This window comes from Dermochelys coriacea, chromosome 2 (genome assembly GCF_009764565.3).
Source record: "Dermochelys coriacea isolate rDerCor1 chromosome 2, rDerCor1.pri.v4, whole genome shotgun sequence".
NCBI lineage: Eukaryota > Metazoa > Chordata > Testudines > Dermochelyidae > Dermochelys > Dermochelys coriacea.
In genome coordinates, this window is record NC_050069.1 from 71,738,684 (window position 1) to 71,764,910 (window position 26,227).

The 26,227-nt window shown below is 39.9% G+C and overlaps 1 protein-coding gene across 11 annotated transcripts in view; it reads left to right on the forward strand.

Annotated features, from left to right (window-relative positions):
- RB1CC1 (RB1 inducible coiled-coil 1) overlaps positions 1–26,227 on the forward strand; it is a 161,899-nt gene that overhangs the window by 24,175 nt on the left and 111,497 nt on the right. For 10 of the 11 annotated variants that reach the window (XR_006278842.1, XR_005290855.2, XM_043507869.1 and 7 more), the window contains exons 3-5: positions 63–192; positions 6,151–6,277; positions 6,627–6,797. Coding sequence is in view for 9 of the 11 variants with exons in the window: in XM_043507869.1 (XP_043363804.1) it covers positions 122–192; positions 6,151–6,277; positions 6,627–6,797 (369 nt within the window). In the remaining 2 variants the exon portion in view is untranslated. Of the gene's footprint in view, positions 1–62; positions 193–6,150; positions 6,278–6,626; positions 6,798–25,915; positions 25,971–26,227 lie in introns of those variants that run through there. The other variant, XM_043507872.1, reaches the window with a different exon arrangement.

Sequence of the window (26,227 nt, forward strand, 5' to 3'; positions counted from 1 at the left end):
AGCTTTTTCTTTAAAAAGTGAGTTAACTGTAAGTGATATGCTGTGCTTCGGTTTCTTTGCAGTTTCTAAATGATACTACCAAAGTGGAAGGTATAAACTTCAGGAACACAAAGAAATCATCATGAAGTTGTATGTATTTGTGGTCAACACTGGAACTACCCTCACCTTTGACACAGAACTTGCGGTACAGAAGTAAGAAAATGAGTGAACTGCTGTGTGTTTTTTTCTTTAAAATAGTGTGTGTGTGTGTGTGTGTGTGTGTGTGTGTGTGTGTGTGTGTGTGTACACTAGACAGAAATTATCTGAAATTACTGAAATTATCCACCATATATGTAAGCAGCAACACTGCAGTCTCTGCAACATTTTAATTATCATCCGCTACCAGCAAAATCTACCTGTTTCTATGAATGTGGAGCCATACAATTTTTAATATTCATATGCAGCTGTAGCCAAAATGTACTATCCCGCATAGTCAGTAACTGATATACAATGCATTACTTTTATACATAAAATGTCATTCTTTTGATCTGAAGCAGCCAGGAATTCACTAGTATTTAAAATGATAAAACAAAACTAAAATAAAATTTCTAACTTGCTCTGAAGTATTTTCTTTGAGGAAATATGCCCAGAAAGGGAAAAGGGAAACTGTGGAAGAAAGATGCCTGATGTGGTGATAAGCAATAATATGATGATTGTGGGCATAGTGTAACATGAGGAAGAAAAAATAAAAGGCTGCTGGGATGGTGCACGTAACAGGCAACAGTGCCTTGCTGACATAAGCTTTTGTGTCTGTTTGGCCACATATGTAGTGTTACATTAGACAATCCATACTAAAGACAATATTCTTGACATGTTCCAATGCAACATCGTGATTTGACTGTATATTTCCTGCTGAAGTTAAAATGGAGTTTTCTAAAGGGTTCTAGCATTTACTTGATGTATAATGGACCAATCAATACAAGCTGGTAAAAATGCACAAAATATTAAAAACAAAAAAAAATCCTGTAGATGGAACTCTCCTTCCAGATGTCATGGTATCCTCTTACAATGAGGGGGAGGGGACCCCAGTTACTAAGAAGTGACAGGTGATAGTAATAGGGTATTCAGTTATTAGAAATGTATTCAGTTGGGTTTGTGTTGACCAGGAGAACCACATGGTAAATTCCCTGCTGGGTGCAAAGGTTGTGGATCTCTTAAGACATCTAGACAGACTTACATGCCGTGCTGGGGAGAAGCCAGAGGAGCTGGTGGTCATGGTAGATGTAGGTACAAGTGACAGGACCTCCATGGTAGCATTCTCTGAAATGCTTCCAGTTCCATACGCAGGACCAGGTAGACAGGCAGAACTGTGGGGTCTCAATGCATGGATAGTGTGGGAAGGGTTTTATGTTTGTTAGGAAAGAAGGAGCCTATACAGTAACTCCTCATTTAACGTCATCCCAGTTAACATTTTCCTTGTTTCCTTGTTACGCTGCTGATCAATTAGAGAACATACTCATTTAAAGTTGCACAATGCTCCCTTATAACTGCTGTGTGGCAGCCACCTGCTTTGTCCACTGCTTGCAGAAAGAGCAGCCCGTTGGAGCTAGCTGGTGGGGGCTTGGAACTATGGTGGACTGGCAGCTCCCTGTCAGCTCCCCTAAATTCCCTGTGCTGCGGCCACCCAGCAGGCTATCAATGGCTGGGCAGTTCAGGTGTCCCTCCCCCCACTGCCTTGTGCTGCTCCTGCCCTCCGCCTTGGAGCTGCTCCTGGGAGCCTCTAGCTTGCTGTGCAGAGGGGGTGGGGGGAATAGGGGTGCTAATGTCAGGGTGTCCCCCTCCCCCTGCTCCTGTACTCTATCTCCACAGAGTGGGGGGCAGGGGAGGCACGACAGGGCTCAGGATGGAGGGAGGTTGCTGGCAGCAGCTCCTGTCTCAACTTGCTGATCTACTTAAAAAGGCAGTGTACTTAGAGTAGGGTCAGCGTACTTAAAGGGGCAATGCACATCTCCCTCTCTCGGTGTGTGTCTCTGTCTCTCTCTGCCTTGCTGTGTCTCCTCTCTCCATTCCTGCTGCCTTGTAGAGTATGAAGCTACATTAACAACATGTTAACCCTTGAGGGCTCAGCCAAGTGCTAGTTAATCATTTAGCAATAAGGCATTCCCTGGGAAATATCCCATCCTCTTCCACCCTCTGACTCCACCACCTCAACCAAGCTTCACAATCATCATTGCTGTGTACAGTATTAAATTGTTTGTTTAAAACTTTGTGTGTGTATATAAATTTTTTTGTCTGGTGGAAAAAAAATTACCCCCCACCGCACTTTACATTAATTCTTATGGAGAAATTGGATTCACTTAACATTGTTTCACTTAAAGTAGCAGTTTTCAGGAACATAACTACAACGTTAAGCTAGGAGTTACTGTACAAGAAGGATGGGTTGTACCTAAACCAAAGCAGAACTAGATTGCTGGCTTGTAAAATTAAAAATGTTGTAGAGGAGTTTTTAAACTAAGGTCTGGGGGAAAGCCAACAGTAGCGGAGGAGCTCACGGTTCAGACAGACACATCCCTTGGGGGGTGGGGGTGGGGGGGAAATCTGTTAATGGATATTCTCTATACCCTAGTAAAGAGGCGAGGATAGAAGTTGATAAAGTACAGGTAGGAGCTGAAGAGAAACAGTCAAATGAAGAAGTCGCATTCATTTATTCTGTGATAAGTCTCAAAAGTATCTGTAATTGTAATATATCTGTCAGAGACAGCAGAGCACCAGTCATGTGAAGGAAGATAGCTAATATTGACAAATTTTATAAGTGCTTCTGTATAAGTACACGAAGTCTAAATGTTAAGATGGATGAAATTCGGTGCCTGGTATTAAATGAGTATATTGATATAATAACCATCACAGAAACTTGGTGGATCTGTGATAATCAGTAGGACATGAAAACACCAGAATACAAAATCTATAGGAATGACAAAGTAGGTCGTGCTGGTGAGAGAATGGCACTATATGTGAAAGAAAGCATAGAATTAAATGTAATATTAAATCATCAGACTGTACCATAGAATCTTTATGGATAGAAATTCCATGCTTGAAGAATAAGAGTCTAACAGTAGGAATATATTACTGACCATCTGACCACTAGGGTGATTATGAAATGCTCAGGGAGATTAGAGAGTATATAAAAAATAGAAAACTCGATAATAATGGAGGATTTCAACTATTCCCATATATGTCACTTCAGAACGGGATGCAGAAGTAAAATTTCTAGATAGCATTAATGACTGCTTCTTTGAGTAGCTGGTCCTGGAAGACACAAGGGGGGAAGCAGTTCTTGATTTAGTCCGAAGTGGCACACAGTATCTGGTCAAGAGGTGACGACAGCTGAACGCTTGGTAATAGTGACCATAATGTAATTTAATTTAACATCCTTTTTGGAGGGAAGGTACCAAAGAAGCCCATCACAGTAGTATTTAACTTCAAAAAGGAGAACTGCACAAAAATGAGTAGATTAATTAAATGGAAATGAAAAGGAACAGTCACAAGAGTGACTGACATATCAGCAAGATGCATGGAAACTTTTTTTAAAAACACCATTATAGAGGCTCAAACTAAATGTATATCTCAAATTTAAAAAATAAAAAAAGGGGGGGGGAAGGAAGGATCAAAAAATTCCACATGGCCAAACAGAGTGAAAGAGGGAGTTAGATAAAAAGACATCCTTTAAAATTGGAAATCAGATCCTACTGAGGAAGATAGAAAGGATCATAGACTTTCGCAAGTCAAGTGTAAAAGTAAAATCAGGCAAGCCAAACAAGTATTTGAAGAGTAACTGGCAAGAGACACAAAAAACTAAGAGAATTTTTTTTTTTTTAACGTACGTCAGAAGCAGGAAGCCTGCTAAATCATCAGTGGGGCCACGGGACAATTGAGGCTCTAACGGAGCACTAAAGGAAGATAAGGTCATTGCGGAGAACCTCCAGTTAATTATTGCATCAATCTTTACAGCAGATTCATTCCCATACCTGAGCTATTGTTTCTGGGTGACAAAGCTGAAGAATTGTCCCAAACTGAGGTGTCAATAGAGGTGGTTTTGGAATAAATTGATAAATTAAACACAATAAGTCCCTAGGACCAGATGGTATTCTCCCAAGAGTTCTGAAGGAACTCAAATATGAAACTGCAGAACTATTAACAGTGGTATGTAACCTATCACTTAAATCAGCCTCTGAATCAGATGGCTGAAGGATAGCTAATGTGACACCAATTTTTTTTTAAAAAGGCTCCAGAGGTAATTATGGCAATTGCAGGCCAGTAAGCCAAATTTCAGTAACAGGAAATTGGTTGAAACTCTAGTAAAGAACAGAATTATCAGACTCGTAGAGGACCAACAAATCATGTTCAAATCAAGATGGCTTTTGTGAAGAGAAATCATGTCTCACCAATCTACTAGACTTTTTTGAAAGGGTCAACAAATGTGGGAAAGAGTGATCCAGTTGATTTAGTGTATATGGACTTTTTGACAAGGTCCCTCATCAAAGGCTCTTCAGCAAAGTAAGCAGATGTGATAAGAAGGATGGTCCTCTCATGGACTGCTTAAAAGACAGAAAACAAAGGATAGGAATAAATGGTGAGTTTTCAGAATGGAGAGAGGTAAATAGCAGAGTCCCTCAAGGATCTGTACTTGGTCCAGGTTTCAATATATTCATAAATGATCTGGAAAAGGGGGTAAAGAGTGTGATGACAAAATTTGCAGATGATACAGAATTACTCAAGATAATGGCTAAAGCAGACTGCCAATAGTTACAAAGGGATTTCATAAACTGGATGAGAGGGCAACAAAATGGCAGATGAAATTCAGTGTTTCTAAATGCAAGTAATGCAAGTAATATTAGGAAAAAAACCCTCAACTATACATACAAAATGATGTGGTGTAAATTAGTTGCTGCCTCTCAAGAAAGATCCTGTCATCATTGTGAATAGTTCTCTGAAAACATCTGCTCAATGCTCAGCGGCAGTCAAAAAAGCTAGGAAAGGGATAGCTAATAAGACAGAAAATATCATAAGCCCATGGTACACCCATATCTTGAGTACTGCACGTAGTTCTGGTCAGTTCATCTCAAAAAAGATATGTTAGTATTGGAAAAAGTACATAGAAGGGCAACAAAATGATTAAGGGTATGGAACAGCTTACATATGAGGCGAGATTAAAAAGAGTGGGACATTTCATCTTGGAAAAGAGACAACGGAGGGATACTGTAGAGATCTTCAAAATCATGGAAGGTGTGTAGAAAGTGAATAAGGAAATATTATTTACACCTTAAGATAACACAAGAACCAGGGGCCACTCAATGAAATTAATAGGCAGCAGATTTAAAACAAACAATAGGAAGTACTTTTTTGCACAATGCACAGTCAACCTGGGGAACCTGTTGACAGGGCATGTTGTAAAGGCCAAAACTATAACAGGATTTAAAAAAGAATTAGCTAAGTTCAGGGAGGATAGCTCCATCAATGGCTATTAGCCAAGATAGTCAGGGATGCAATCCCATGCTCTAGGTGTCCCTAGCCTCTTACTGCCAAAAGCATGCAGTGTATGACATGGGATGGATCTCTCCATAATTGCTTTGTTCCGTTCATTCCTTCTGAATCATCTGATATTGGCCACTGTTGGAAGTGTCAGTATCCTGGGCTAGGTGGACCATTAGTCTGACCCAATATGACTGTTCTTATGTTCTTATAACGTCCCCTAAAATAATATTAAGTGTTTGGACTGTGGTAGTTGTCAGTAGTTGGCTCATGTTCAGAGAGTTTAATATAACTTCGGCTGTAATTGCCAGAAATGCACGTTAATCCTGGACTCCAACATTGCAGTTGCAGATGTGCTTCTTGTGTAAATAGCTGAGATGTATCATTTTGTAAACAACAAGGAGGGGTAAACTTCTCTGAGGATGGTTCATGTTTTGCTCTTAGTCTATGAATTGGGTAGCCAGAATACAGCGGATTTCAGTATTTACACAACTAGCATTTTGCCTTTATTCACAGTTAGTTTTTTCTCTACTGCTGTTAGAGTTAAAAATTACTTTATATTTGACAGGAATATTTTGCATGAGAGAAGATCAGTTGCTTAAATAAGATATTGATACTGAAGTTCCTGTTTTTCCCTTTTAGTGTGTCTGACCTTAAACATGCAATCCAAACCAAGTATAAGATTGCCATTCAGCACCAGGTACTGGTTGTCAATGGAGGGGAGTGTATGGCAGCAGACAGAAGAGTCTGTAGTTACAGTGCTGGAACAGTAAGTGTACGCTATAGTCTCTCTCTTTGTCCCCTTACAAAACAAAGTGTTGAGGAGAAGTGAGAGTTACAGCTTCCTAATGGTGTGTGGGTTTTTTGGAGGGGGGGTGAGGGTTGTGTCTTTTTTTTTTCTGGAGACTTTTTTTTTGTTCATTCTTGTTTTTAATATCAGGAAATTAGTGGTTTTCCATATAATTCTCTTGGATGCAATACTCATATAAGTAATTTTCCATGAATAGTTATGTAAGTTATGCTGTTTCCAAAACATGCTAGTGTAATTAGTTGATTGGATTGCATGCATGTTTTATTTTCTCAAAGTTCTTTATGAGGATATTTTAATTTTAATATAGGACACAAACCCAATTTTCCTGTTCAACAAAGAGATGATCTTATGTGAACGCCCACCAGCTATTCCCAAAACCACATTTTCAGCAGAGAATGAGATGGAATTAAAAGTTGAGGAATCTCTCATGATGCCTGCAGTTTTTCACACGGTAGCTTCGCGGACACAGCTTGCTGTGGTAAGTTATATTTGAATCCTGAGAACTTAGTGGATTTAACATAATTAGAATAACTCTTTTCAGAGTAGCAGCCGTGTGTCACAAGTACTCCTTTTCTTTTTGTAGAATAACTCTATGTCACATCAATAATAACTCCAGGCTAGTCATCAATATGAGTTGATTCAAAAAGTGATAAATGCATCATATAAGTGTTGGCAGTTTTTCGGATGCCTGAGTGTCATGTTTGGATGTATTGAAGTGTGCTGAGGTCTTCTGTATCTTGATGTCACTTGAAGAATCTTCAGAGCATCTCAACATAAATTGTAATTGTGATGGCATCCCCATGGTACAGCCTGAAACTGGGGTACCGCTATACTCCCTTAACTCTTCCACCTGGTCTATCTCTCGCAATGCTTTGCTAGTGACAAGCAGCAAACCTCTCCAGGAACTGCTATCACTCAGCACAACAGCATGTGGATTGCATGAATGCTCCCAAAGCCACTCACGAATCACATAGAGAAAGGCACCAGCCAATTCCCCCCAGCTTCCCAGCCTTGCACCCCCAGACTATACCATCTCACCCTGGCCAGAAGTCTGAATAGTGTTAAGTTTATTATCCTGTCTGCCCCTCTCCCTCAATATGGAAAGGATATGCACCAGCCTTTGTACCTGAGCTGAGATTTTCCAAACACTTCAAACAAATCACACTGTTTTAGATAAAATATAAATCAGATTTATTATGGAAAGAGAGATTTTAAATAAGTGGTAGGCATAAGGGGTCAGAGATAGTTATCAAAGAAAATAAGAGATAAGCACATAATCTATATTTTAAACTTTATGACACTAGGTAGTATTTAGCAAGCAATTTTCTCACCCCACTGCATGTTACAGTTCTAAATACACAGGTGTCTCTTGAGCCTGTACCAGTTTCCTCAGTTGAAGTTTTTGTCTTCTCAGTGTTCTTGTTGCTTTGAGCATAAGTGGGGGAAGAGAAAGGCCAAGGCAAGATGCCACTGTTTCTTATATCCTTAGTCCATGTGCCTAGGGGCCGGTTTGTTCAATATCTTCATTAATGATCTGGAGGATGGTGTGCACTGCACACTCAGCAAGTTTGCAGATGATACTAAACTGGGAGGAGTGGTAGATATAGTGGAGGGTAGGGATAGGATACAGAGGAACCTAGACAAATTAGAGGATTGGTCCAAAAGAAATCTGATGAGGTACAACAAGAACAAGTGCAGAGTCCTGCACTTAGGAGAGAAGAATCCCATACACTGCTACACACTAGGGACTGAATGGCTCGGCAGCAGTTCTGCAGAAAAGGACTTAGTGGTTACAGTGGACGAGAAGCTGGATATGAGTCAACAGTGTGCCCTTGTTGCCAAGAAGGCTAACAGCATTTTGGGCTGTATAAGTGAGGGAATTGCCAGCAGATCGAGGGACGTGATCATTCCCCTCTATTTGACATTGATGAGGCCTCATCTGGAGTACTGTGTCCGTTTTGGTCCCCACACTGCAAGAAGGATGTGCAAAAATTGGAAAGTATCCAGCGGAGGGCAACAAAAGTGATTTGGGGACTGGAACACATGACTTCTGAGGAGAGGCTGAGGGAACTGGGATTGTTTAGTCTGCGGAAGAGAAGAATGAGGGGGGATTTGATAGCTGCTTTCAACTATCTGAAAGGGGATTCCAAAGAGGATGGATCTAGACTGTTCTCAGTGGTAGCAGATGACAGAATAAGGAGTAGTGGTCTTATGTTGCAGTGGGGGAGGTTTCGGTTGTATATTAGGAAAAACTTTTTCACTAGGAGGGTGGTGAAGCACTGGAATGCGTTATATAGGGAGGTGGTGGAATCTCCTTCCTTTGAGGTTTTTAAGGTCAGGCTCGACAAAGCCCTGGCTGGGATGATTTAGTTGGGAATTGGTCCCTCTTTGAGCAGGGGGTTGGACTTAGATGACCTCCTGAGGTCTCTTCCAACCCTGATATTCTATGATTCTAAGACACTTGCCCAGACATGTCCTGGTGGGCTTTGCTGAATCAATAGGTTGAGCAGTCCTCCTGGTGTGGTCTTGTGCAACTGAGTCATAGAGTTAAGCAGTCCCCATTGTGTGGTGTTTGGGCAACTGTCATTGAATTGTAAATCCCTTGATTGGAACTCATCTGCTAATTAATGGTAATTCAACACCCTCCTGGATGTGGATCCTTTTGTATGTCCCTAGCAGATTTACAGCATATTTCAGTAACAACGGTACAACAAAATCTCATAACTTCATACTCATTGATGATATACATATTTGCATAGAACAGCGGGCTTCAGCAGATCATGACGTTTCATATGATATCTTACATGGCATGTTTATTATAAAATATCACAACCACATATGAATAATTAATATGGGGGTTACAGGATGCCATTTTGAGGTGCATGTGTCACAGTAATAGACCTTCCAGGAAACGTTTTTGTGGAGTCATGATATTTGCTAAATGTATTGTGTGCTGCTGATATGGACACTATATAACTTTTCTCTGGTTGTTTGAGCTTTAATGCCTTTTGCTTTATTTTCAGCATGCTTAAGTCTATCTCAGCTTGAGGACAGGATAACTTGCCAGTTGTTTTTCAAATATTATTAAACCAAATAGAATCTTGGTGGATACTGTTTTTAAAATTGTACCTTTTCAATCTCCTGTCTAAGTTTTGGAGGGGTTAAAAAATAAGATTCATTTCCCAAAAGTTTGTGTAGATCTTGGTTCTTCAGTTACTTGTCTTTGAGTGCTAGTTTTCCACTTAGATAGTAAAACACTCTGAGTTCCATTTGAATCTCTCTAAATTAGTGTTTTTGTACAGATAGGAAATGAATGTTTCCTACAATAAAGGCATCTACAGATGAAGTACATGGTATTGATAGCCATGTAGACCAGGTTGAGGAATGTGGAACGCTGCATTCAATATCTGGACTGATTGCTTCTCTTCATACTAATAGAGGTTAATGAAGAAAATGAAGGCAATAGAGAAATGAGCTAAATGATAAAAATGTTAATCATCTTCATTGTGCATAGGTAACTGTTGACGTCTCCAAACATTGAAAGATGTTTTGTACCACATGTAATAGGCAGGTACAACTTGATACATAATGGTAATACAAATCCTTCCGTTCAATAGGATTTTAATAGGCTATCTGTCTTGGGACTAAAATGTTCTCTCAGGTCTGGTGCACTCCAAAATAAAATTTGTCAACTGTTTTTGAAGTAATAGTGCAAAATATGACACAACAGTATTGTGACAGAGCGGGACTCAGCATTTCGGTGCCTCCTGCTGGCCGTCATGGGAATTAGCTCTCGGCCCTGCCAGTCTGTCTTCAGCTAGTGGTGTCTGGCTTGCCATGCCTGCCATCACTGCTGTCTCCATTCTTTGGCCTTGCGTCACTCCCTGGACTGCAGTGTCGTCTTCTGGGCACGGTCCTCCGGCTGTGCCCCCACTCCAGTATCTCCCTGCTTCCAAGGGACTGGCAGTCCCTAGATCCGCCACTAGCCTCAGCGGCCTACAGCAATCCCAGGTCCAGCCCTTCTCCTCGGCGGCAATCTGCAGTCTAGATACTGGCCACTCTCCTCATTGGCCAGTGGGACGCAAAAGGTGGGGGGCAGGCACTCGCTATTCTGGGTTCCAACCCAGGGACCCTATAGTTGGCAGCCAGCTACTGCCCTCCTCCAGCCTGCTGCATGTTTTCCCTGGGCCACTTCAGTAGCTCTTGCACCCGCTCAACCCTTGTAGCAAGGCATCAGCCAGGAGTTCACCCTCGCACTCTGCTGCCCTGCCCGGCACTCCTCTATCTATGGCACTTCTTCAGGCAGTCAGTCTTCCCTTTCCCTACAGGGGGGGACTCCCTTCTTCTCAGCTGAGCAGCCCTTTATATATGGCCCTCGCCGGCACTGATCTGCTGCTCCAGCATGGTTTCCTCCTATTGGTGGGCTCAATAAGCCCTTTCCTGATTAGTGGGTTCTGAGCAATCTCCCTGGTGCTGCTTTTAACCCCTTCTCCCTGTGTGGGGTAGCCGACCCATCACAAGTATTAATAGGAATTGTTGGCGATGTGCTGGGCTTGATGCACTCCCCAGTATGGAGGGCAGTTTCTTCCCTTGCCTGCTAATTTGTCAACCAAGGAAGGACTTTTTAAATTGGCTTTAATAACCTGACTTCCATATGTCCTTAGAGAGAGGACATGGACAAATTTTTGGTCTAATGGGATCAAATTTAACATTCTGGGGATGGAGAAGAGAATAAAGTGTTCTTGCCCCCACATGCACATTACTTTCTCACCCTAACTTTGGAGAGATTTCCCATCTCCCTGTGGGGGGAAGGTGGTTTAATGCTGTGGTACGCCAACCTTTTATAAGCCCAGCCCCCCCCCCTTGTAAACTGTGATAGGTTGTTGCGACCCAGAGACTACCCCCCCAGAGAGGCCCCCTGACCCAATTCCCCCCCCCGCCCTCCAGTGGCCCATTGGGGTGGGAAGGACTCAGAACTAAGATTACAGATGCTCTGAACAGAGATGAATAGCTATGGAATGCCCCACTGGCGGAGGTGAGCTGACACACCACCAAAAAACCTACACAGCTCCCCACACAATCCATGGGGGCCTGAGTGTGAGGGGTGGGATTTGGGGGTCTTGGGTTGTAATGCGGAAGGATTTGAGAGTTTGGAGGTTTTGGGAAAGGACTTGCAGGGCAGAAGGGTCCGAGGAGGGGTGGCAAGCCGATAGTGTTCACCCCACCCTCCAAACACAGACCCCATTCATGGCCCATGTGGGGCAGGATAAGCTGAGATTTGGGGTTCTGTGGGGAAGATATTAGGGGCAGAAGGAGCTGGGGTGCAGTGAGGAAAGATTTTTGGGGGGTTGGGAGGTGAGGGGATGTGGGGCGAGTTCATGGCCGTGGGCTCGGGAACCTTGCTGGGTTGGTCTGGGTTGGCAGGGCAGGGTATGGAAGGCAGGTGTCATCTGGCTGTGGGGATTACTTATTGGAGAATATGACACCAACCCCTCCCTCACATCTCATTTCCTGTGTGTCTGGTTAGGGTTGGCTCCCTACTCTGAGCATTGCAAACTCGGGGGTCTCAGCACTGCTCAGGTGTGGCCTAGCCCAAGCACCATGTACAAATATTTGGCCCGGGGGACTGACTGGGCCAAATATGTGTGTTTGGTGTTGCAACCTGGTGCATATGGTCACACAGGGCTATTCACCCAGATTTACCTATCGGCTACCGTCTCCTCCCTCCCTACCCCCGCATCTAATGGACGGTCAGCTGAGCCAAACCTCAATGGTGCTGTGACCCTATGCATCAGGTCTCAATGCCCAGAGCAGGGAGATGACATCAGTCAACCCCGTAACCCTTTGATTCATTTTAGTGACCCAGAAACCCTAGTGAACTGGATAGGGCACTAGACTAAGACAATGATGGTTCTTTGAAGCAGCATGGAGGGGATTTGGGAAAAAAAAGGTAGAGAAACTTGGGGATGTGACTATTAAGCTGTGTACCCCAGTATCCCTGTGGGAAAGGTTATGGAATATGCTCCACCTATGCTCCACACCCTGGGATTAATGAGGATTCCTGGGTCAGCCACAAATTTCCAGTGTGACTGTGGGCAAGTCACTTAATCTACCTTGTACCTCAGTTCCCCCATCTGTAAGAAAGTAGATAATACTTCTGTACCTCATGGAGTTGCTGTGAGGATAAATTTGTGAATTGTAAAGTGCTCAAGTAATATGATAAGGGCTATATAAGATATTTGAATATCTATGGAGTCAAGCAGACTGACATCCATACAACTTTCTCCCCCACTTTGATTGGCACTGTGTAAGAGGGGTAATACAGGTCAAGGACTGTAATAATTATGATGTCTGCATGCTCTTGCCTCTCACTGGACCCAGGATGTGGAGTAGCAGGTGGAGAGCTGAGTTCCCCATCTCTCTTCCTCCAAGATTCCTCCCTTTTATAAGCAGTTCTTTCAGTTCCTATCTGGAGCTGTGGTTTCTGTTTTTAGCTTTGATAATGGACCAACTACATAGTTAGTGTGTGTTGCTTAAGGCTCTATTTCTTCTGGACAGAGCCTTACATTACGAATGTCTGCTGGGTTGAGTATAGAAAATAAATGTGATTATAATTTTAATACAAATCAGTCAGATTAATTTTTCTTTAATCTGAAGGAGATACTAATAACCTGTGACAATGTGTGCAGTTTTTTATTTACTGGAATCTCTTATTTTTATCCATAAACACATAATGTAGATCCTATTCAGAAGTGTTAGAATACTTGCCACTAGTAACTATCTTGTAGGAAATCACATATTTCAGAATGCCTCTTATGGGTCCTGATCACCTATACTAAGGATCCCAGAAGGATGAGCAAATGCTGTGTGTGGTGTGCTATTTTGTGGCAGTCTTCTGCTAGTAAGCAATAAAGGGGTAAAATGGTGTGGTTACTTATCTGATGCCATGTTGCTGCTTTGCTTTGCAAAAGAAGCATATCCATAAAATGCAAGGAATTCTTCTTCAAATTATTCCAGATAAAAAAAAAAGATTAGCATTTAAAGAGAGCACTGTTCTGGGTCTTAAAATCTGGGTCTTGTATTTCCAGCTCTGCCACTAGCCTTGTGGGTAACCTAGGGCAAGTCATTTCACTGCCCAGTGCCTCAGTTTCCCCATGTGTAATATGAAGATAATACCTCCTTTGTAAACTGTTTTGAGATCTAGGGATGAAAAGCACTATATAAGAGCTAGGTACTATTATTATTAAAGGGAAAATGAATAAACTGTCATACCCTTCTCCACAGTTAATTTTGTCCTACAGTTTGTCTTTGGATATTATAGGCTTGTTTATTGGACAGCTCATGAAACACATCAGCAAGATCTATCTCTTGAGAAATCCCTATAATCCCCTCTGTGATTGGAAGATCTTAAGTATAATAAAACCATGGTGGCTCTGTTGCATGATAGTACAGCTCTCAGAGAGATTGTGAAGAAGGATTCTGTAACCTTGTACTCTTCAGAGTAGTTTTTCATGGTGTCTGTTTTGAAGCAATATGAAGAGGAATTCAGAACAAACGGGGGGTGGTCGGAGGGTGAAAATGTTACTAGTCACTGTACAATCCCCTGATATTGCAATGGTGGGAGAATTGTGACTGCTGATGCATTCCACACCCAGGATCCAATATTAACTTAAGTATTGTTCCCATACTAATTATTTGGGAAATGTGGAAATCATGTTCCCATGCTGTGTCTGTAATAGTTTGCAAGTCAGATTTCATATGACATGCCGTTTTCCTAATGCAATATGATTTATAGTGTATGTCTGAAAACATTATCTCCTGTTACCAGTGAGAAACAGTGGTTTCAAGGAACAGTTTAAACTAGGGGGGTGATATTTATTACTTCGATTTCAGCATCACCTATGAGCCTCTATCTTTGTTGAGCCCATTGTACAAACAGAATGAGATAATGCCTGCTCTAGAACACACAATACATAATTTGACGAGACATAACATTAGGATACAATAAACAGTAGGGGGATGAGAAAAACAGTAAAGGCATGCATTATCGTAGGATAACTATATGGCAGGCATCAGCAACCTTTGGCCACGTGGCCCCCAGGGTAAGCCCCCTCGCAGTCCGGGCCGGTTTGTTTACCTGCTGCATCTGCAGGTTCAGCCAATTGCGGCTCCCACTGGTCGTAGTTCGCCGCTCCAGGCCAATGGGGGCTGCGGAAAGCTGCGGTCCCCACCATCAACCTCAGCCTGGACCAGTCCACACAAGAGGTCCACTTGCTAGACACTACAGTGCTAATAAGCAATGGTCACATAAACACCAACCTATACCAGAAACCTACTGACCGCTATACTTACCTACATGTTTCCAGCTTTCATCCAGACCACATCACACGATCCATTGTCTACAGCCAAGCTCTAAGATACAACCGCATTTTCTCCAACCCCTCAGACAGAGACGAACACCTACAGGATCTCTATCAAACGTTCTTAAAACTACAATACTCGCCTGGTGAAGTGAAGAAACAGATTGACAGAGCCAGAAGGGTACCCAAAAGTCACCTACTACAGGACAGGCCCAACAAAGAAAGTAACAGAACACCACTAGCCATCACTTACAGCCCCAAACTAAAACCTTTCCAGCGCATCATCAAGGATATACAACCTATCCTGAAGGATGATCCTTCACTCTCACAGATCTTGGGAGATAGGCCAGTCTTCGCTTACAGACAGCCCCCCAACCTGAAGTAAATATTCACCAGCAACTACACACCACACAACAAAAACACCAACCCAGGAACCAAACCCTGCAACAAACCCTGATGCAACTCTGTCCACATATCTATTCAAGGAACACCATCATAGGACCTAACCACATCAGCCACACCATCAGGGGCTCGTTCACTTGCACATCTACCAATGTGATATATGCCATCATGTGCCAGCAATGCCCCTCTGCCATGTACATTGGCCAAACTGGACAGTCTCTACGCAAAAGAATAAATGGACACAAATCTGACGTCAGGAATCTTAACATTCAAAAACCAGTAGGAGAACACTTCAGTCTCTCTGGTCACCCAATAACAGACCTAAAAGTGGCAATTCTTCAACAAAATAACACAACGAGAGACTGCTGAATTGGAATTAATTTACAAACTGGACAGCATCAGATTAGGCCTGAATAAAGCCTGGGTTGGGTCATTACAAAACCTAAACTTAATTTCCCCAATACTAATTTTCCCCTACTGTTACTCACACCTTCTTGTCAACTATCTGAAATGGGCCTCTCTCATTACCACTTAAAAAGTTATTTTTCCTCAATTGATATCCTGCAGTTAAATGAATTGTCTCGTTAGACTGACCTCACACTTGGTAAGGCAACTCCCATTCTTTCATGTATTTATACCTGTTCCTGTATATTCCACTCCATGCATCTGATGAAGTGGGTTCTAGCCCACAAAAGCTTATGCCCAAATAAATTTTTTTAGTCTCTAAGATGCCACAAGGACTCCTCGTTGTTTTTGCCGATACAGACTATCACGGCTACCACTCTGAAACCTGAAAACATACTACTATTCATGATGATCAAAATTTACATAGAGGCAAAGTAAAAGAAATGCTGCCTCCAAACTTACTAGAGTTTCAGGATATTCATTTTTGACGTGATAATAATATACAATTTTGTGTGTTAAGCTAAAGTTATAAAGCTTTAACTTCTTGAATCTCAAAATCTTCTGTCCTTACACAATTGTCTGACTCCACCCTTGTCTGATTTGAATAACTTCCTGAAAATGCAAAAATGTAAACAGATAAAAATAGAAAAATGCTTAAAAGTAAACACTGATATTATCTGCCGAAGTTTATATATATATATAAATAAAAAAAATAGAATTCTACCAAGCGTAAATAAAAGGAAATACCTCGCCAAAATTTAAAAAGGCCAGTGGGAAATTGCCAAACACACACTTTAGGGGTAGACCAAGCCCCTCAATACAGTGGGAAGAATAACAGTATGAAAAGTGTTACAGAATGTAAGTTCACTGCTCTCTCCCCTCTGAGAGGCAATTCTCTTCACCTGAGAGATCCAGTGCAGGTCCTGAGGTTCCGAATGCTTAAACATCTTGATCTTGACCCAAGAAGAGCCCTCCTATTCATGTAAGAAGTGTTCAATGACTTTGCTCTCCCAAGAGAGGGTTTCTTTAACTAGAAGTCCTTTATGGACATTAACCTGGGTTTTGAAAGCGTAAAGGTCCAAAGTCCCCAAATATAAGCAGCCTCAAGAAAGATAGTCCCTTCCCGAAGATCAAAGATGCGAAGAAGATATTACCTCCACACCAGAAGACTTCCTGGACAACTGAAGGGTGAGATCAATCCCACTTTGCTCTAAAGCGTAGGAATATTTAAAAGTCAGAATTTAAGATTCCAGGGAATTTCTGTGCTTTGAGGGAAGCCAGAATTTGGGCTTGAAGAGCAAAAATACTGCCTTTTTAAATCTTGATTTCCCTTGTAGTTCAGAATCTTGTTCTATAAATCCAGACCATTATTCTAGATCCTTGAATTGAAATTCCAAATTAATAAACTTAAGATATCCTGATTCAAACTAAATACCAAGAAAGAAATAAAGCCTTTGGCAACCTTAATATTTGAAATATTTTCCTACGAATCACAAGTGGACTGAGTTACATGATTTAAACCTAATGTCTTGTAACTAAGTACTTGTGCCTAAATTCAGTCATTTGGTCTTCATCTACAGAACACTGTAATCAGAAGGAAATAATATTTGCATTTTTGTATCATCGGGGGATCTAACAGTTACCAGCTTACTAAAACTTTTTGCTGTTGCTTAAAAAACTAGTCTTGAGATCATAACTGTACGTTTAAAAATCTGGAACTGTACTGTACATTAGATCTCTGTGAAAATTCAGTATTTGATGGTTGAACTTTATGTTGTCTTGTTCAAACTCAGTTCCTAACTTCAAAGGCTACCGAAAACTAGCAACTTTCTTAAATCACTGTTCTGCTCTGCAAGGGTGTATAAAAATCAATGATTTAAAAAAAAAATCAGATTTTTTTGTTTAAATTGAATTTTTAAATTTAAATTAAACCTATTTCAAACTCAATTTTAAATTGACAACTTATGTTAAGGCCTAAACTAGTTATCTGTTAAAATCATTTAAATTAAATACCAGATAAACAGCAGTACACATTTGTTGCTAATTTTTAAGGAAAATCAAACCACTGAACTGCTGGAAGTCGTTGGCTAAACATCTGGAGCCAGAGTTTAAGTGCTAACTCATTTTTTCACAGCAATAGCCTCTTCTGCAAGTGCAGAGAGAATATTTTCTTAATTTCAGTTTATTCAACTAGTTCATTTCAATGACTAGGTCATTCAAAATGCAGAAACCCATTGGGAATTGAAAAGCGAAGAAAGCTTGTTTTTCCCCCCCCAACTCCCTTCGAATCTATGAATGAAAACTAGGTGAACAAGGTGAGATCCATTTAATTCTAAAATCTTGAAGGCATGGTGACCAGAAATAATCAGTTCAATTCACTGATTACAGATAATATTTTTGTTTAATCAGTTTAAATGCAAAATGTTTTGATAAATGTTTTTTTCTTATGTCTCCAGCACATTTAAGGTAATTTTCTCTAATTAAAAAGAAAATTTAAATGCTGTTTTTGTGCATTTTTAATTTAAATTGAATTTCCATCAGTATAGAGCTTGACAAAAATCAAAAGTAAAAATAAGCTAGTAAATAAGAAATGCCTCTTTTGGCATTTTCTAAACTAAAAAATGTAAAAAATTAAGATGCTGATTACATGTAGGTTAAGCTATATAACTGCTTAAATAAATGTGTATAGCTATAGTGTATCCTCCTAGTTAGGAAAAAGAAGCACCAAATGTAGTGTAAAGTCTATATGCAAATCAACATGTTTTAATGGTTACCAACCATGAGAATTGAACTTTATTTAGGAAAAAATCTAAAATTTACAAACACAAAATACAGTTAAAATCAATTATTTAAATCAAGGTTTCCTACTTGCTGATTTAAATCATGATTGAAATCACTGATTTACATTACTTTGATTTAAACAAACCCTGTTTTCTTCTCCATATCCTACACATTTACCCCTCACAACTGTGATGTCTTTGTATGTATGAGAATTACCTTCCCATGAGAGAAGCATCCTCAGATCCCTTTGTCTTGTAACATTACACTGTGAGTGAGTAATTTCAAAATCTCCCTTCTGCCCTTATTTGAGTGTTAAAAACTTTAGAATATTTTTACACTAACTCTAATTGTGTTGTGTGTTTCCATCTAGAGTTACATAATGTGTTAATACTGTGCATGCCAGACTAGCCTTATCTCCATACTTCTTGTGGTAACTTAAATAGTTACTGTTTTACCTTTTGTCTATTTCAAATACCAAAAGCAATATACTTACTGATATTTCTATTTCTGTTACAGGGCTTACCCATCGGTAGATGTCATTACCTTCAATACTTTCTCAGGTTACATCTACACTGTAAAAATAAATAAAGCCTTATGGCAGCGAGTCTCAGAGCTCAGGACAACTAACTTGGGCTTGCAAGGATCACTCTACTGGGCTAAAAATAGCTGTGTAGACATTGCTGCTTGAGTTGGAGCCAGGCTCTTACTGCTGTTTTTAGCCCTGTAGCATGTGCCCGGGTCAATTGACCTGATCTCTGAGACTTGCTACTGTGGGGGGTGTGTGTGTGTGTGTGTGTTGTTTCTGGGTTTTTTTGCAGTGTAGATGTACCCTGAGAGAGCTCTTTCTTTTGCTAATTAACTCAAACACCAGTATCTCCCTGCCATACACTGTTTGCCTATCAATTCTCTAAAGACTGTTTCCCAGGCCTGGTTGTTCAACTCTCACGGTTATAAAATTGTGTAACTTCACCAAACCCAAAGCTAGTTTATTTATCCTGTATTATTATTGTAACAGTCACACTGTATGTGGTTATTATATCTTTGCTTTCCATGTTGTCATAGGACACACTCTTACGTGAAGTGTGTTACCTGAATACTGCTTATTTTGGAGCTGTAGTTGTCATATGCCTGTGGATTTGTCCTAAAAATCATGTTGAGCCCTCAATATTTTTTCCTTAAGACAGAAGTAAGAGATGTTGTAATGGGTTTTGCTAGCTTTTAAGTTGATGCTGCTTTCAATTACATTGTCATATATGACCTATCTAGTTTCATCCAAATTCATTCGTTAGTTTAAAAGTTTTGATGTCAAGATGAATTCTAGTTGTTGTAAATTAGTTAAACTGATGTTATACTTGGTTGTGTGATACTGTTTCTTTAAGTTTAGCTGTTGAATTTATGTTAATAATGCTTAGCTACTCATTAATCTTAATTAGGGTAAACAACGTGTTGATGCTGTTAGTGTCCTAAGGAATTAAGTAAAAAGAAAAGGAGTACTTGTGGCACCTTAGAGACTAACAAACATAAGCTTTCGTGAGCTACAGCTCACTTCATCGGATGCATCCGATGAAGTGAGCTGTAGCTCACGAAAGCTTATGCTCTAATAAATTTTAGTCTCTAAGGTGCCACAAGTACTCCTTTTCTTTTTGCGAATACAGACTAACACGGCTGCTACTCTGAAAAGGAATTAAGTGAAATCATTGTGCTTGATGCACATAGCTTTTTGAATTTTACACTCAAATTTATGGTACTAGTCAAGTCAATATAGTTAACCAACCTTGCTTTGTATTTTAGAATTTCATGTTTAGTTAAGATGTTCCTTTTTATGTACCTTTTATGTATTCATTTTATGTACCTTTCTTTTATATACTTAACTCATTTGCATAATTCTTATTGGTTTAATTGTTAGTTCCTTTTGTCATTTTTAATTACTTAAATATTTTGTTTATTTCAAAGTCAAATTCAGTTTCATAGATACTAAGATCAGAAGGGACCATTCTGATCATCTAGTCCGACCTCCTGCACAATGCAGGCCACAGAATCTCACCCACCCACTCCTATGAAAAACCTCACCTATGTCTGAGCTATTGAAGTCCTCAAATCATGGTTTAAAGACTTCAGGGAGCAGAGAAGCCTCCCTCAAGTGACCCATGCTACAGAGGAAGGCGAAAAACCTCCAGGGCCTCTTCCAATCTGCCCTGGAGGAAATTCCTTCCCGACCCCAAATATGGCGATCAGCTAAACCCTGAGCACATAGGCAAGATTCACCAGCCAGATACTACAGAAAATTCTTTCCTGGGTAACTCAGATCCCATCCCTCTAATATCCCATTTCAGGGGATTAGGCCTATTTACCCTGAATATTTAAAGATCAGTTACTTACCAAAATCACATTATCCCATCATACCATCTCCTCCATAAACTTATCGAGTAGAATCTTAAAGCCAGATAGATCTTTTGCCCACTGCTTCCCTTGGAAGGCTATTCCAAAACTTCACTCCTCTGATGGTTAGAAACCTTCGTCTATTTTATGGGCATACCTTAATGTCCTTGGTAAATTTTATGTGGATTACCTCATGAGTGCATTTTCATTAATAACCATAATCAGTAATTCAGTATTTTGGTTTTCCTGAACTAACTTTGTGAGAAGCAATTAATAATTCCATCTAATTAACTCTCTCCCAATGATCAATTTTAATAATTGTTTGTTTTCTTTTGGTAATGTTACTTTAAAAATTATCTGGTGTCCAACCCTTTGCTACTCCACAATGCTACGAATTTGTATCTGAGATTTTGATATGGAGGATTCCTAGCATTTCCTTTCCTTTTTCCCATCCAATTCTCATTCTGCTTCACTTAAACGTGTTTACTGAGCTGTCTCCTACTCTTGTCCTATCTGAAATAATTGTTCAAAATCAGAATGAGATATAAACAGATTAACCAAATAAACAGGCAGACTTCACCTGGAGAGCAGTACCATGCAACTAACAGGATCTGTTTTTCAAGTGTGGCTGCTTGATCACCAATTTAACATAGAACCTTCTTAGTCTGTGTCAGGAGGACAGAAACATCTGGAAGAGCAAGGTAATATGTATCTGTAAGGGATATGGTATTACCACTATCACAGGAACATAGGAACTGTCGTACTAGATCAAACTAATTTCTGATTTGGTGTCCAGTCACCAACAGTGGTCAGAACCAGATGCTACCGAGAGAGGTGCAAGAAAACCCTGTCATTAGTTTTGGGAAAACTAAGAGAAGTTTTATCCTAAATGCCAATGAAGGTTGTCTGTTGTCCTAAGTAATGAGAGTTTTATGTCCCTTCTAAAACTGGTCTAATTTTTAAGTATTTACTATTAATTTTGGGTACTCCTTCTTATCCTTTATAAATGTCAAAATTTTGAATCCTCCTAAGCTTTTAGTCTCATTGATATTGTGGCAATCAATTCCATAATATACTCATATGTTCTAGGAAAAAGTTTTGCTTTATCCGTTTTGCATTTTCCATGTTTGTATTTCATTGAATGTCTCCTTGTTTTTTTGTATTATGAGATCAAATTAATAGAAGTTTCCCGTTTTCCTTTTTTGGCACCAGTCATCATTTTGTATATCTCCATCATGGCCCTTCTTGTTCATCTCTTCTCTATGGTACATACTTCCAGTCTCTCTTGATACGAGTGTCTCTCCATGCCCCTAATCTTTCATATTTCCCATCTCTGAACCTTCTCTCTTCTGCTATATCCTTTTTGAGCTGGCGTGACCAGAACGGAATACCCCATAGTAGATGAGGGGATACCATAGATTTGACATATTTTTGATGTTTTCCATTTCATTCTTTGTGTCCTAACATTGACTGCATTTGACCACTGCCATACATTGAGCAGAGGACTTCATTGAGTTAACTACAGTGATGCCCAGGTTTCTTCCCTGTTTGTTGCACAGTTAATTTAAAATCCAGTAAGGTACATGAGTAGTTCAAAATATTCCCTTTAATGTGAATTACTTTGCATTTATCAACACTGAATTTTATCTGTAATTGTTGCCCATTCGGATAAGCTGCAACATGGATTAAATTTTCAGCCATCTGCAAATTTTTCCACCTCTGTATTCACCCCTTCCAGATCATTGATAAATGCATTTGAAAGAACCATATGGCACCTCACTGTTAACCTCTGGCTATGATGAAAAATGACCATTTATTCTTTCTTGGTCAGTCTTGAATCAGAGCCTGGCTACATGACAATACTTTGCATTTCACACCATAACTATTGAGTTTCTTTTGAAGCATTTTGTCAAAGGCTTTTAAAAAGCTAAATACCTTATGTCAACTAGTCTTCCTACGTTTTTAAATATAACCCTCCTATTTACATTTCAGTGTCCCTGCACTAATTTTTGGTACCTTTCTTTCCTCAAGCATATTAAGCTTAATTATATGTGAGTCATTGTCACTTTGTGGCTCAAATGTAACTACTACTTGAACCAACTCTGGCATGTTACTTTTGTAAATATCCTTTTTCTGAATTGGAGGCCAGTAGTATAAGCCTACTAGAATATTTGTATTCTTATAATTTGTAATTTGTATTCATATGGATTCAACTGTTTGATCTTCTCTGCTTAGAATTTCTATTTCAGTAGATTCTATGGAATCTTTTAGTCTAGATCTAGCACTGCTTTTCTACACCTTTAACCCAAGTCCTTCATGCATAGTTTATAGCCACATGTTCAGTATCCCATTGATTTTTGTGATTACACGATGGTCAGTAATGCCTGTTTATGTCAAGGTACTGTTTCATTGCTGGGCTTTAGTTTTTTAAGCTTCTCTCATTTATATATACACTTTTTTTTTTTTTTTAAACCACGGGCCTCATAGAATCATAGGGTTAGACAGTACTGCAAGGGTCATCTAATCTGACCCCCTGCCAAGATGGAGGATTTATTGTATCTAAACTATCCGATCTTGTTAAACTCCTTAGCTTAACAATTTGCTAGTTTAACAGAAATTGTTTCCTGTACCAGTTAAACTGCAATTTCCATCATATCATGAATATAGAGATATTTTTGTATTATTGACGTTTCTAGCAGACATCTTTGTCCAACTTAGTGAGCCTTGACATCTATCAGCTCTCATCCAACTTTTAGTCTAAACAGTCTTTTAAAACCTTATTCAGTTTATGTGCCAAAAGTCAGGTTCCCCTTTAATTAAAGTTCTGAGATGGGCTCACTCTACAATGACCCAGTTTGTCAACTCTATAAATAATTTTCTCTGCTCCAATTCAGCAGTTCTGGCTTCAAGGTTCAGCATGTGGTCTGTTTGCATCCATGTGCTACCATAAGGCAAGCAGTCATACACTCTGTGCAATGAATGAGATATTGCTGACCCTGAGTAATCTGCTACCGGTCGTCTACGTCCATACTTTAACTGGGTTTTAGCTCTCTGATTAGTAGATTACTCTAGGCATAGTCTTTGTTTAAGGTAAAGCTTTTAGTGGTTTATTTAATTTGATTTCAAGGATCAGATATGTTTACTAAAACTAATTAAGTGATCTACTTACACTCAGCCTCAACTCACCTGTGCTGATGCCTCTCACCATTCAGTTTGGGGCTCTTTTTTGCTTTTGGAAATTGCAAATGCTTTTGTGGAGACTAGAGGTAAGGCAGGCCTCTGATTTAGCCTTCCCTATCTGGGTTGAACAGGTATGCCACAAGTCCCAAGCCATTACCCAGGTTGTTCTTTTTACTCCAGTGAAGAAAGAATAATAAAGTCTGAATGTGCAGATCTATTTTTGAAACAGGAACCATGAACCCCTTTCACTCTCACGCTGGTAATCCTCCTCAGATATTGGAAATGATGAGGTTTAATCTTTGACTGAAGGACCACCAGAAGATTCATACTACTCTGGACTGCCCTTATTAACAGATTTGCCTTTCGTATGTCAAGATATTGCCACTGTATTTGAAATAAACAAGCTATCAATTCAGGGCAACTTTCCCTTCCGAGGAAGAGAAATCAGGTGTTTCATTTATCCACATAACGTCCAGGTGACTGAACTCATACCATTTACTCTCTTGGCTCAGCTATAAAAGCTCACTAATGTTAAGACAATACTCAGGTCCTTGGCTTCTAAAGTCCACACACTAATCTCTGCTCTAGGAAACCCTCCCTTTCCAGTCACTAGAAAGCCACTCTTATAGACCCTCTTGAAAGGACTATTTAAAAAAAAAAAAAAAAAATTCTTAAAATCTTATGAATATTTGGCTGGCCAAGTTGCTATTACCATTCATTCTGTCTGTAGCTGAATTATTGGTTGAATTGCTGGGTGAGCTCTTAGCAGTATATAAGAAAGTTGTGTCCAGACACGTCCATAAATTGATGTTTATGCTTTGTGATTGGATCTGGGGCCAATCCATAGTATGACTACTTTGGCTACATTCCTAGTTTGGTGGGACAAGAATAGGAGAACTTGTTCATTCACTACAATCTGATGCTTCTCCTGTGTAGCTGGAAATGTATTTTGTGGAACTATTAGACCATCCGCTAAAAGGCTTCACTGAAATGGCTTTGTAGCTTTCCCTTGTACTCCATTATAATTGTAAATTGACTAGTAGGTGTTTCCTTTTCATATGTAAATTTACATACACCATGTCCAGTGTCAGGATTTTTTCAGTTGATGACTTCCTGCTTGGCCTTCCCTCCCCTTGACAGTCCATTAGAGCTAGAGGCTAGTGAAGTTAATGATGCAAGGATCATTTAATTTTGTTACTGTTGAGTTCTATGTTTTGACAACTGTAAGTGTTGGCTGGCATGGTATAAACTTGTTCTTACATGATATATGAATAGTATTAGCAAGATTCACTATTCATACTATGCTGTTTTCCTCAGCTGTGTAGCCTAGAGCAGTGCTTCTCAAGCTATCTGATGTGGGGGACCAGTAATTTTTTTCCCAATGTGCATGCAGACCGGCAGCTGATGGCTCGCGGACCGGCAGCGGTCTGCGGACCACCACTTTGAGTAACACTGCCCTAGAGGGCAGAACCAGACCTGCCAGTCACTGAGATAAGACTTTGCATCTTAGAAATCAGCCCGTGAATACTTCCAAGCCTGTAATATGAGAATGACATCAATAACTTGCAAGTATATACTAATGGTGGTCCTCTGCTGCATATAGAAAACATCATACAGAACATAATCACCCAACGTAATTAAGACTAGTTAAGAAAAATGAATGTAACTATGTAAGAGAAGAGAAATTGCAAGATAAATTGAAATTTCTCAGAGTTGTTTGCTATATTTATTATCTGGTTTAGAAACAGCAGTGAAATCTAAAGTAGTGATTGACAGAGCTATGTAACACTGCTGAAATTTTAGATTGAGTTATGTGAATTAGGGATGCTACTGTGTGTAGTCTGCTGAAAGCAACATCTGTCCGAGCAAGCAAGAGAAGCAAGGCAGCCTCTCTCCAATTTACTGTAACATATGGACTGAAGACGAAGTAGCCACCTTACATGTGTATGACTTCAATCATAAGGTGAAGACTGACCTGGTTTGGTGGCCTAAAATGGATTTAGGATGTTGAAACCTTTGAAGTCCTTTAAACAGAATTTCAGCCACCTAGCAATAGAGGACTTTGATGACTTGTTTCCTTTTACCGCAGGATGGTAGAGGACGAAAAGAGCCCTGGGTTTCCTGAAAACTTTTGTTCTTTTGAGGTAAGTTTGAAGAGCTCTTTATGCAAACAATATGTGACATACTTTTTTCCTTCAAGCGAACGGGATTAGTAGGGGCCATAGGACGGAAGGCGAATCCATTGAAAATTATGGAAAACAAACAGTTAGTTTTAGCAGTGAATTCCAGTTCTATGTAACACAACATCATATGCTGTCATCAGCTCCATTGACAGCATGTGAGGCTCAGATTTATTGAACTGAGGTGATCACAATTAGAAAAGTCAGAGTGAGGTAATTTA